Raw genomic sequence first — 13844 nt, 5'->3', positions numbered from 1 at the left:
ATATAAACATTGCTTTCTTATCCTGTATTTTATTCCATCTTTTCTGTCTTTTATCACAGAAATCTTTGCTTTTATAAATGCCATTGTTTTCATTTGGTTTGAATCTTTTACATGAATTGTGCTATAGACATAACCACTACAATCTCCAGGCAGCATGCACTTTTTAATATTATAACATTATGTGACTTCAGTTGTCCAGGAGGTGTTCAGACTCTAAAGAGCATCAAAAAGATGGTTCTAAAACATTTTCATCTGTTCATGTTAAGATTTAAAATGTACTAAACCCCTACATTCTGCTCCCTCCCTCTCAACAAATTTAAGAAACAGAACAGAGGACGGCACAGGAAAATCCTATAGGGGGCGTGGCATGACTACAGAGTGTGTGACGTGGGAGGTAACACCGGCCAGATTGACCACCGCTCAGTGTAGCAGGAATACAACTGTAAGTAGTCAGAGCTAACTGAGCTAACCAGCCATGAGCAGCTGCTGTCAGACTCTCCATATCTGCACTGGAAACAGAGAGTCTGCTGGAGCTTCGTCACTAGAAGCACATTCACAGCTGTTTGTTAAAGTTTCTGTATGGTGCGTATGTTGTAACGTAAGCAAAGGTAGCAGATCAGAGAGGATAACTCTCTACTGTCTGTCGGGGAGTGTCAGGCTACGGCTACATAGCAGGCCACAGTTTGCAGCTGGGAGAGGTTTTTTAGGAGCGGGCGGGGAGAGGGGGGGAGTTAGTTGGTGATGAAAGCTGCCACCATACAACACCTGCCTCCCGATCAGCCATAAGTTAAAATCAATTGCAATAGCTCAAGGATTTATAAGCCACTAAAATGTCATTATTTGGACCTGAAGCAATCAACAACACTGCTACCCAAATATATACAGTAGCTGAAAAAGGTTTAGTTTAGGGGTTTAGTTACTCAACACAGAGGACACAAGTCACACAAGTTACTGACTTGAACTGAAATCAGTGTAAGAGGAGTCAGAGAAACTTCAACAACTCAGGTGCTTCAGGTTATAAGTTAGGCTGATGATGTCATTTTGTAAATAAGAAAACCTGCTATGTTTGCAGTGCATTAACACATTTTTTTTTTTACAATTGCCTTTTTAAAAGAATATTTACAGTTAACCTCCTCCTCGTGTTTGACTACCAATACCTGACATTGATTTTGAAGGAGGTTCAGTGACTTTTAAGACCTTGTTTATGAGGCTGAGAAAGAGAGGAGCGAAGCCGATAAGAGAACAGCCGAGAACAAAATGAACTCGGCAGACAAGATCAGAACCGTAGAGATAAGAAGCAAAAAGAAAGTCGCTGTCAGGCAGGAAGAGAGTGAGGAGTGACCTCATCACTCAAGCGAAACGCTGCAGAGCACATTCAGCGGTGTCAGAGAGGATTCGCTCACTCAGACATGAGTCACGCGTTACAAATATTTGATATGGTAAAACACCCCTCGCCTCGGGTGAACCCATCCAATCGAAATCCCCCGCAGAGATAATGGCAGACACATCAGGTATGCAGTGGAGTACGTGCAAATACTCACGTGTGCACATGTGACCGAAACAAAACACATGAAGAACAGCATACATACACACAACACACACAAAGTAGAGACCCAGAGGAGGCTTGATCGCTGGCTGAAGGTCTTGAAAATGGTTGAGGTTTGTGGTGTGACCTCAACCAAGAACCATGTATGAGTCTCAAATACCTGAGCTTGTAGATAAGTTATAAATATTTAAAACGTGGTTTAAAAGGGTTTATGTGTGTTTGTGGTGGGAGACAGACAGTCCAACTTGTATTATTTTTTTCAGGCAACGCATGAATTTCAAAGCAGGGCCTACAGCTCAATACAATCCCTGAAATATATCAAAACTGCAGCAGAACATGCAGAGTTTTATAAGTTGGCTTGTCTTAAAAGTACAGGAAGAAGGAGGCAAGAGAAAGCAGTGTGACTTTCTCCTGCCAGCAGAGTCAACCACAAAGACGTCACTGAAAGACGTCCGACACTTCGAGACGTCAGTGCCTCAGAAAGTCACATCCTCTGAATAAGACAAAGGTGATTTGTGCTTGGCTCGTGTAAATAAGCATCAGTCTTAGTGCTGGAAATGTCAGGCTCAACATGAGAGGCAGTCAGACGATCAGCGCTGCTGAGTCAAAACACACAAATCCATCCTCCACTTAGAGCAGAAGAGACAGAGCTGAGTACCTGCAGGACTCAGATAACTGTCACACCCCACAGGCTTTCAGATAGCTTAATTCATGCTGTTTCTCTTGACTAAAACATACATAGTATAATAACTTTCAGACTTATGAAAGGGCACTACGGATGAAGGAGATTGTTCTCTTTGAATTGTTCAATTTGGAGATCCAGTTGTTTATATAACTCCTTTGCTTCTCTGAAAGGCACAAACTGTAACTTGCTGCCCTACAAAAGGCAGAGTTATTGCAGTAACAGTGACTTTGAGAAGAAAATGGTTGAAATTTTTCAGGCTGCAAACTTTGGAATACATAAGAAGGTTGTAATGTCTTTTTTTAAAGCTTAAGCTGTCTGTTCCAATCAAATCAATGGCATATCATTTATGTAGACTACTTACAAATACTATAGTCTATGGATTATCAAAAGGAATTGTAAGAAGAAAATACAGTAGGCCTATCCTCAAACACTCGGTTTAGTGGATTAAAAAACTAAATTAGATTTGGTTAATCAAAATTAATACTTTTCAATTACAGATAACAGCTATAGGGAAAAAATACGTGACATCAGTGCACATTTAGTTTTAGCTCTAGGCTAACCGTGGCTAGCACACCACTGCAGATGGTTTGACTTGGCCTCAATCTTTTCTACACGTGGGGAACCGTATTATCTGTAAAAATATGTTGGGTTTCTGATGGATCAGCACAATATCTGCATCCCCCAAAATAAATCTTTCCAGTTTTAGTCATGCTTATATTTTAGTCTTAGAGCTGTGGCTTTAACGGAAGCCTGAAGAAAATGTGGGTTTGGAGGACAAGAGCTGTTGCAGTGGGTCAGTGCATCAAATATTAGAGAGCTCTCTCTCTCTCTCTCTCTCTCTCTCTCTCTCCACACACACACACACACACACACACACACACACACACACACACAGACACACACATAACTGAACCAAGCCTGTATTTGCTGAGATAGCTGACAACAAATAGGCTGGGATGAGGTTCTCTTTGTAGTTTAAGCCTTGAGAATAACCACAATTCCCAGGTCGCACCAGCCGCTAACTAACTCTGTGTGTGTGCTGGGAGAATCCAAGAGCAGAGGCGATGTAATGAATTACAGATGAATGGAGCACTGGTGCTTAGGAATAAACAGTCAGAGGTAATGATGTGGGGGAAAAGGGGTGAGGGAAGGTGGAAAGAGGAGAGAAGGTGGATGCTTGTGAAGAAGGATTTAGGAGTAGAGAGAAGGAGGAAAGAAATGAGAAAGTGTAGAGGAAGGTCAGAAGAGTTGGAAGCCTGATGAAATGAGGAAGATGGTGGGTTAGGAAGAGGAGGAAGAACAAGGAGTTGAGGAAAAGGATCGACTGGATAGCTCACCTGGTGGAGCTGGCGCCCCATGTACAAAGGCTGAGTCCTTGCTGGAGCGGCCATGGGTTCGAGTCCGACCTGTGGCCCTTTTCTGCATGTCATTCCCTCTCTCTCTGACCCCTTTCCTGTCTATCTTCAGCTGTCCTATCGAATAAAGGAAAAAAGCCTCCAAATGAAGGAAGGAAGTGTAAAGGTAAAAGATGTGAAGGAGGAAAGGTTATAGAACTAGAGAAAGGAGGATCGTTTTGGAAGCAGCATAATTAATTCAATGAAATTTTAGGCATTGCAAGAGACTAGCCATGTTTCTATTCCACAAGTCTTGGTATTTTTTTTTATCTAATATTTATAATAATAATAATATTTATCCATTTTACATGAGAAACATTTTCAGGAGAATCCAGCAGTGAGCAGCCTCCTGGGGAGCTGTCCATCACTGTGGTGCTGAAATCCTCACAACACCCAACAAGCCTGATTCTCCTTCTCTCTGCTGTCAATATAAACTCTTTCTGTCGCTCATTCATTTTCTCTCTGTCTCTCGACCAGGGCCGTCCACACCCTCCTCTTTAGCCCTTTTTGATGTTTTGCAAACTGAATCACTGTTACATGTTGTGTCAGCTTTCAAAATGTCCCCTCTTCATGTTTTCTCGTCTCAGTTTCTGTACGCTGTTGAGACTGTCCTTGTTTGTCCAAACAGTTAAAAGGCCTGTTTACTGTAGCCGTGTAAATACTGACTGTTGACTCTGAGAAGGAAAGACCAAAAAACCTCTTGTGAAAGAGGTTGGGGAGGATAGTTAGGTCAACAAAGCTGCTGACTCGAACACAGGAGACTGCTGTACCACGTATTTTTAGAAGTAAACATCTCTTATTTATACACTTATGTCTGCGATATGCTCTTTTCCTGGAGGTAAGGGAAGGGAAGGCCAGAGGTCTGGGGTCAGCTGCAGTACCGCATATCCTGGAGAAGACAGTGCTTATTTTTCATGCTCAAAGGCATATCAGCAGGGCAAATGCTCACTGATTTCATTTGATTTATCTTCTATCTACTTTGGCTGCTGCCAGTCATCTTGTTGCACATCAAAATCTGAGTATTTGTCTGTTTTCCCGGTTAAACGATTATAAAATGGTATGTGGAATGACTTTATATAATCACAGACCTGAGGCATTGTTAGCAAACCATCTGTGTCCCTTCAGCACAGTTTCCAAAAGTAAAAATGAACATTGCCAAGGGTTAAATTTAATCCACCTCCTAGCTTCTTCATTACAAAGCAACAGGCTCGAAACAATAGTCGTCAGCGATTTAAATTTTTATTTGGATTCATTATTAATTCGGTTTAATTTAAATTTTATTGGAGGCTTAGAAGCATCTTCAATGAAGTCCAACTTAATGAATGTGAGTGTGTGTTGCTAATTAAGGCATTAAAGCACGGTTGTCAGTGTAGGAGTGATAATAAGTTTCCTTAATCAGGAGCTTTGTACATATGAATTAATTTCCGGAAATAGGCCATTTACTTAATAAAGAGCCCATTGTGCACTATAGTCTGAGAGACGTCTTTTATCTACTATCAACAAGCTATGTGATTATTGTGACGGGTTTGTGTTGAAAATTGTGCGTCTCACTTAATGAATAAAGACACAAATAAGGTGGACTGAACTAAATTCTTAATCAGATGAAAATGAAGCGATAATAAAGGATTAATAGAGGATATAATGAATTTGGACACATTTGAAAAAAGTGGTGAATGAGTCATCATATGGGAAAAGATCACGGTACAACTTTTACCTCTCAGTCTGTTAAAAGCAAAACTTTTTCTTTTCTCAATCAGCTTCTTACTATGACATGAAGAAATGTTTTTGAGCTTTAAACCCTTTTTTTAAACTTCAATTAAATACGATTAAATGAATCAATCTGACTAAACAGGCAACAATCAGTGACGTTATTTTAAAAATACGTGGATTTTAAGCCAGGTTTTTATTGACTTTAACTTTCACTTGAGCGACAAGTTCAGCTAAAAAAGGATAGGCCTACTCGAATTTGGTTTCTTACAGCAGTTATAAATAAAAAGCTTGGGCTTTGACCACTTCCATGTTAAACAACAGAGTAAATAACGGAGTTCCAGCACAGGGCTGTATCTATAGCACTGAAGAGACTAAAGTAATGTCCTCAGTAATTTCTTGAAATTTGGCAGCATATGTTTTTAAAAAGCTAGATCTGACTGACCTGATTTACTTTTGATTGACTTTTAGATTAAATAAGTTAAATTTGTACTGCTTAGGTGAAAGCTATATTAATTAAAATGGATTTAGTATTCAGTGAATTTTGACTTATTACCACAGTATTTCTAACATCTTGACTGCCGGCCTGCTCCGGAGAGGCCAAACTCAAGGAGCATTAGTCATAAACAAAACCTCACCAGACCTGATCAATATTTTTTACAGTTGACTGAGAAAGAAATTTTCCCAAATACTGTTATCCAACAAGCACCCGGACACCAGAATGTATCAATATTTAAGTACATCTGTGACCTCTAGGAAACTTAACTATACCAGTCAACCCGAGAGGATTAAAAGTTTGGCTCCTAAAATTAGGAAGTGAAGAAATGAAAAAAAAAAAAAAGAGGGAATCAGATGAAGCAGAAAGACTGCAACAACGGCCGGTCAATATGGAGCGGGGCAAATCAACTGCTGAGCATCACGAAACTACACGTCCCATGGTGCCGGGCGGGGCTTCACAGATGGCGTTCCCAGGTTAGCTTGCTAGCTTTGGGGGAGGGTGGGTGTGTGAGTGTGTGTGTGTGTGGGGGTGTGTATGTGGGGGGGGGTGTTTTCTGTTGAGAAGGCAATATGTCCCTCTGTCAGCAGTGAGGGGCTGGCTTGTGCCAACTGGCAGGAAAGGAGATGGATATTTAAAGATGGAAAGAATGGAAGACAAGATAAAGAGGGGAGAGGAGTCATACAGGAGGGGATGGTGAATAGAAGGGCAGGGGGAAGGAAAGAGGGAAACAGAAGCAGGAATGAGCAGAGGTGGATCAGATACATCTATTGGCTTAAATAACTCCACATTCATTTGTAAAGGGGAATAAGAAAGGAAGAAAAGAAGAAAGCAGTAGGATGGCGAGTGGTATGAGACATAAGAACAGGTCAAAGGGATTATGGAAAGTAAGAATAGAGTGAAATGAGCTGAATGCTGGAAGCAGTTAAGTTAGTAAGGGATGAAAAAAGAAAGGAAGAGACAGAGGAAAAAGCAAAGCAAGCAAAGAAAGAAGATTGAATGAGGAAGTGATTGCTATTCAAGAAAAAGTAATTACTTCTGAAATACCAAAAACAACTTATCTTTTAAAAATAGCATCAAATTCTCCAGATGAGACAATCCCTAAGAATGATGCTGAACCACGTTCATGTCTCAGGGAGCCGCCAGAGGACTCTCATTTCTCAAAGCGGTACTTAAGACGATGAAAGCTTTGGGAAACAAACCCTCGTCCTGTAGTCTGTAGAACGACTGCTGGACTGATAAAGATAATTAGCTTATGCGGCGGGTAAGAAAACACACACACACACACACACACACATACACACACACTAGTGAAAATGAGGGAATGCCTGCAATAGACTGTTAATGTGCTGAGGAGAGGTAGATAAAATAGAGGGGGAGATAAGCAGAGATACAGTGAAAGGATAACGGAGGAGAGGAGAAGAAAAGGAAAGGGAGCTTACAAGGAAAGACCTTGGCCCAAAAAATGGAGGAAAGTCCTTGTACCACACACACGCACACACACACACACATACTGTACGTCACACATGCACCACAGCTGGCAGGCAGTGTTAAGTGTGACACATCCTACATGCCTGTACTTGTGCAGAGCAGTATTCACAAAACCCTCCACCACCCAGTCACACACACACACGTCTTCACTCACCTTCACTCAGTTTGAATGTTGTATAATGTGAGGTCACATTTGACTTTGGCCAGAGGGGGAATCGACCTTAACTCTGAATGATACAAACACGGAAAATATATCACTGCTGTTGGGTGGAAAACTTGCATCTCCAAACTGTCTGCTTGTCAGAAAAAACAGCCTTGTTTTCCACTTGACTGCGCTGATTTCTCTTTAGGTACCGATTTTCGTCATGAACCTGCCAAGCCTGGGAACCAGACAAATCTGCAACTCATGTTTTATTTGCTCTGGCAGATGCGTCTGGCCGGCCTCCCATCAAGACCATCCTGTTTCTGGCCAGGCCAATCACAACCTATCTAACATGGGGTAGGTTTGATACGATGGCTGTACAAAGGAACGCCACCTCATTGGCCGTTGAGGCGTTTTCGTGAAGTGATTCTGTTGAATCCGGCATCACGTCAGTATTAAATGAACTGGACGGCAACTGCACTGACAGCTTTTGTTGAGAAGAAAGATGTATTTGCCATACTTCAGGATTTCGTATGTTTAATTTACTATATGCTACATCCCATTTCATTGCTCTGATGAGGCTAGAAAGGGGGGGGGGCTAATTCCAACAGTTGTAACTTTCTGAAACCAAAAATCTGAAAGCTACATCCTCTTCATGGAGTGATTGACAAGGTGTGCTGAGGAAAGAAAGTATGCAGGCTTTGATCTTTTCTCTCAAGCCCTCTTTTGTCATTCCAACTACTTTTTCCACTTTTTGTATTAACAACTGGGTGCAAAACTATGAATGCCTTTGAGGAGAGACAGTATGAAAGTGTGTTCCCTTGTCCTCATTTGTAGGATTAATTGTGTTGAGACAACAAACATGCAAAACACACAGTCCTTGGAGAGAGATCGGAAAGGCTGTGGGATGTAACCAAAAGGAGGCTATGACGTCAGGCTCTTTGCTCTGCCATTCAGATGTGGCCGTTCAGAGCTTTAGATGTCTGTAGATGTAGTTAGACAATATGAATGAGTTTGTTTCAAGCATGTTGAATTCCAACAAGTCCTTCAACCTTAGCGACATCATGCAATTTCCCTCCAAAAAACGTTACAAAGAAAAGAAAAAGCTTCATATATGTGTTCTCTGATCTTCCATCTTTGTGCTTGCCGTTCAGTTTGGTCCATGCAACTAAAACCACTTGGTCAAAATTAGGAGAGGATTGTTGCCATGGCTGTAAGAAATCAGTGCTGACAGTTAGGAAATGAGATGCAAATAGCAATCTCTAACTTCTGAGTGAGGTGCTCTGTATGCCCAACCATCCACCCCAACCTCATGCTTCGGGGTGATATCAAGCTACTTCTGCAATTGCTTACTACAGTCCTTATTAACACAGCCACATGAGATCACTTGTCAGAAAAAAATAAAAATACCATAGGTTGCTTTGAAGAAATACTAATGCAATAGTTTTCCTAATGGATAATTTAAGTCTCTTGGAAGTAAGAGACATAGCAGAGCAAACGCTTCCAGCATCATTTTCTTGGACAAACTCAATCAATCAACCACTTCTGCATTGCTGTATGACTCCAAGGACTGTAGTCTCTACAAGTCCCTTCTTCTTGCCTTCTCCTATATAACCACAAATTATCATCCATGTTTTCTTCTTTTGATTCCAGTGTCATTGCTTCAATAGAATCACTGCAAGATTTTGTCCCTGTGTAGTTTTCTATTTTATTTTTAGCTGTAATTTGACAGTGGTTTTATTTGAATTTAACCAAACAGTCTCATCATTAACAAAAAAGCTACCAGTAATTTATGCACAAAAACAACAATTAACAACATTTTCAGTAGCAAGTTTAGATTTTAATAATGTCCAGTCTTGGGTCAGGCTTTAACAACTTGCGACTATTTTGTAATAGAGTTTTTTCTTAATGAGGTGTGCTCTAGACCTCCTTGACCTTGATAGGATTGAGGTTAAAAACAGAACAAATGTGGTTATTGGGCCAATTTTAAACTTTTTAAATTCTTGGATAAGGCTTCATCAGCCTTAGAGGGGGTAATTTGTCACAGCCAAATGATCCTGTTGCTGAACTTGCTGTAAAACACGAAATCTGTAGTCACAAGGTATTAATGTGACAGCAGAGACGTGTTGTTATCTCTCTGTTGGACAAATGTATCTCAAGGACTTTACAGTACCTTGAGTAACCCCAGTGGGAAATGAAGCACTGACCATGCCACTGATGGTGACTCATGCCATCAATCAACCGTTTAAACAACTGAAGTTCGTGGGTGATTCATTTCCCTTCACCTCAGAGAGCTGCACGCCATCTGACAATGATAATGCTTCACGTCTCATACAAGCACTGTGCAAATCTGTATACATCTCTGCACCGAACGTTTGTATATTATACCAGACCTTCTAACCCACTGTACAAGCTTTTGAGATTCCCCAATAACCCACTCATACTTTCAAGAGGAACTAATTATTTCATTCAAGGCCTATTCTACTACTTTTTAAGAATGGGTCTTTCAGGTAAACCCACTTTCCCTCAACCAACCTTGTCTAATTCTACCTCAATTTATGGTTTACTACATTTCCTTAATTGTGCTTTTATTGTCATTGTGCTTTTACTGTAGCTAGGAATTATACTTTAGGTGTAGCATAAGAAAGCCACTGTAATAATAATGAAGAGGAGAACAGTAAAGGTTTTCTTGTGAAGAATTCAAATTCTTCTTCTCAGATGGATTTCATCTTGCTGGATTGTTGCAAAATGGCAACAATGTTAAAAACCATGTCCTTTGATACTAGTCCCTGATGTTTATAGGATTAAGGTGGCTGAAACATTCATTTTTAAACTTGTTCTGCAGTTAAGGGTAGGCAATGCTCACATGGTTAGATGCTATTACTGTTCCCGCTAACTATTCTGATCTACATCTGCTTATTCCACATGAACTGATGTTGAAAATGAAATATTAGAAAGTAAAATATTGACTGCAAGCACTCTCACTTCACAAGGCCACTCAAGCAAGGTCTTCCTCATAGCCGGGTGAGGGTTACCTTTCTCAGTGTATTAATTGCACTTGTAACAAGCCCCGAAGGAGGTCTACAAATGTTTTAATGCAGTCAGCTAGAAAGTCAAAGAAGAATAATTCAAATGATTGTGCAGCAGTGGATTTTCCCAAAAAAGTGTCTGAGCTGCACAGTATTTTATACTCCCTCACGTCCAACTCTGCCCATCATAGAAGTGCAGCTCAACACAAGATAACTATTGATTTGTGTGTAAAATACTTACTGGTAGATAATTTCCGAAGGTTAGACTGCTTGCGAGGTATAACCACGAGAACCATCTTTTATTTTCCATTCCACATGACATGTATGCAAATGCTAATGAAAACGCTTTCGCACACTAGCTAAAGGTTAAATCATTCCATTGTAACATATATCTGTAGGCAGGTTTCCATCCACCTGTCTTTATGCACATTTTCAATTTGCGCATAAATAAAAACTAAGAAGAAACACTGAAAATTCTGAGAAACTAAGAAAAGAAATATCGCAATTTCAATATGTGCAATGGAAATAGATTCAGCAAATAAAATGAATCATGAAGTACATGAAGCATGTGATTTAAAAGTCCAGGGTGTAACATCTATTCTGCATTCTACATCTGATCTACTGACAGCAATGGAATATAATGTGTGTATAATCATCTGAATAACGGTTTGATTATGATATGTTTTTATTTACACCACAGGTCGCCTTCCGGGAAGGCCGCATGTTCAACCGCCCAGAACAGACAAACCAAGCACTGGCATTAAGACCTTGAATTTTGAGGCAACCGTAGTTTCTTCTACACACCGCCTGTTCTCATTCCCAGGTAACCAAATACAGTATGCAAGCAGTGTTCAGTTAGAAGCGATCTGCAGTTTCACCACTAGATGCCACTAAATCCTACCCACTGGTCCTTTAGATGTGCAGTGAAGTGTCCGCTCCACCAAAGAGACGAAAAATGTTGGCAGGCATCGTGTGGAATGAGGAGACCGTAACCGTCTTCATCATCATTCTTTTCCTTCATTTGAGGTTTGACTGCCTCTCTTCTAACTATGTCCTCTCGTTGCGCCCTCTTTTTCTACAATTGTATTATGGCACCCGACTGGAGCATTACTGCCATCACTGCTAGATCTCGATGAACCAACTCCTAATATTTGTAGCAGTGGATGAAAACGCACATATATTTGCATTTCTCTTTTGCTGATTTTCTGAAAATTGGGGTAATATCATTACATTTGGAAGGAAAAATAGCATTCACACATATTTTACATACATCATTATAAGGTCTATTCTAAGATTCTGTAACTTATATCACAATTTTGCACAGTTTCTAATCATATTACAGTATTGCTCTGTTATTACATGCAGATTCCCTTTGAGCAGGAACATCTGTGCAGATTCCCTTTGTCTTTAACAGAATAGTATACATTAGTTCACTTGAATTACCAGAATGCCGACTGGAGATAGCAGGAAATTAAAAAGCTCTTCAACCTGCTTTCTTCTCCACAACACACACACACACACACACACACACACACACACACACACACACACAGGCACTATGCATATATATGTAGAGAGAGAGAGAGAGAGAGAGAGAGAGAGATGGACCCAATAAGAAGTGCTGCAGTCTGCTGGAACAGTATCACAGGATGGGTTCCCCGAGAAGGAGCCAAGAGTTTTTAGAGCAGACACACACACACACACACACACACACACACACACACACACACACAAATCTGCACACAGTCTCACCCTCACACATGTTTGCCTCACTCCTGGTCTCTCCTCCCTCTCCTCTCCTCTTTCTCTCTCTGAAACACACACTGCGCGCCGCTGGGAGCGAAGCAGCTTTACTGTGCTGTTCTCCAGACTCTACATTGACTGTACAGTGTAACAGCGCGCTCCTTCCAAATGCGCCACACTAATCACTGTACAGTACATTCCTCCGCTAACAGGCCAGGAAACAGCCGTGCAGACACACTCATCAACGGCTGTCAACTACACAGCGCACATCTCCTCTCGCCTCAAACCGAGGTGAGCAGAGAGAGACTTGAGGCTTCCCTCTTATACAACATCCCTGGCTTCTTTTAAGGAGGACGAGGGAGGCTAAAATTGTATGTCAACACACAGTCACATGCATGAGCATCATTTCTCATCCTTGCAGCCGAAATAGAAGTCCTGACGTGCGCAGCCAAAGAAGCGGAGCTCGCCTCAACAAGCTCAAAGAGTGCGAGTGGCTTTAAAACAGATGTGAGAGGAGGGGAGGTTAGAGTGAGGTGATGTGAAATGATGAGGGATAGGCTGCATGGGTGGAATGAAGGGTTTGGAAAGGCGCAGTTAAAAATAAGGCAGCAGAAGCTTTACTCACCCTGCGGAGCGGAGAGCTGGTCGGACGGTGCAGCCGACGAGAGATCTGTGCGCACTGGGAAGCCTGGCCACCAAATTTGCAGTTTCCCCCTTATCTCTCTCTCTCTCTCTCTCTCTCTCTCTCTCTCTCTCTCCCTCTCTCCTGCTCTCGCCAGTCACCGCACACACTCTCGCTTTTTTTCGTGTCTCCCCGTATCTCCCCTCTTCTCCTCTCTTTTCTCCCCCTCTTTCACTCCTCCTCCTTCTCCTTCTTTACTTCACTCTGCTCTTCCAGCAATGCGGAGAATCGGTTGAATGGGCTTCACTGTAGTTTGGGTATAGGGAGGTGGGACTGGAGTGTGTGTGTATGTGTGAAGGAGAGGAGAGGAGGAGGAGGAGGAGGAGGGGGGTACAGTGATGTAGGCTAGAGGGATAAGACGCGCGCGCGCACACGCACGCACACAGACAGCATGGCATAAGAGCGTGCTGGCTGGAATTGAGGACACATCATGCAAGCTGACAGCATGACTGATTCAAACATACAGCAACAATTAGCATCGTGTAACTCATTAATGAACAAAACACCCAAACATGGATCTGTAGTGTGAGCGTGCGTCCATTTTTCCCTCTATAATAACTGAGGAAAATGATTGACAGCAGTGAATAAATCTCCAGCAGGGAGCCAGAGGAATGAAACGAACTCGAATGGTTTGATTTGACAGTTTTGTTTCTGTAGGGAGCCACTAAAATCAAAAGTTGACACACTGTTGGAAAATGTCCCTCTGCGTGAGTCAAAAAACTGTTTGGTTGTAATGAATGCGCGGATAATGCGACATTAACTACTAATTATTACTTAAAAAGTGATGTAACTATTATGATGAAATAGTAATACTGACCAATAATGTAAAGTGGTGTTAGTCAGGAGGCCCCAATGAGTTTATTATTACATGATCAGTTTAAATCTAACATGAAGGAATAATTGTTATTTGATCATCTTATAGACTTTGA

General features: G+C 41.4%; 1 protein-coding gene across 3 annotated transcripts in view; it reads right to left on the bottom strand.

Moving 5' to 3' along the window:
• The window catches only part of cacng7a (calcium channel, voltage-dependent, gamma subunit 7a), a 41167-nt gene extending 27954 nt beyond the window's left edge, over positions 1-13213 (bottom strand). The window contains exons 1-2 of one of the 3 annotated variants that reach the window (XM_051391078.1): positions 12859-13213; positions 3569-3703 (exon numbers count right to left, since the gene is read on the bottom strand). In XM_051391078.1, coding sequence (XP_051247038.1) covers positions 3569-3661 — 93 coding nt within the window. In that variant the 5' untranslated portion in view covers positions 3662-3703; positions 12859-13213. The remainder of the gene's footprint in view (positions 1-3568; positions 3704-12858) is intronic. The other 2 variants (XM_051391079.1, XM_051391080.1) reach the window with 2 other exon arrangements.
• Between the last annotated feature and the right edge of the window lie 631 nt (positions 13214-13844).

This window comes from Dicentrarchus labrax, unplaced genomic scaffold (assembly GCF_905237075.1).
Source record: "Dicentrarchus labrax unplaced genomic scaffold, dlabrax2021, whole genome shotgun sequence".
Lineage (NCBI taxonomy): Eukaryota > Metazoa > Chordata > Actinopteri > Moronidae > Dicentrarchus > Dicentrarchus labrax.
This window is presented reverse-complemented; position numbering and strand designations above follow the sequence as displayed.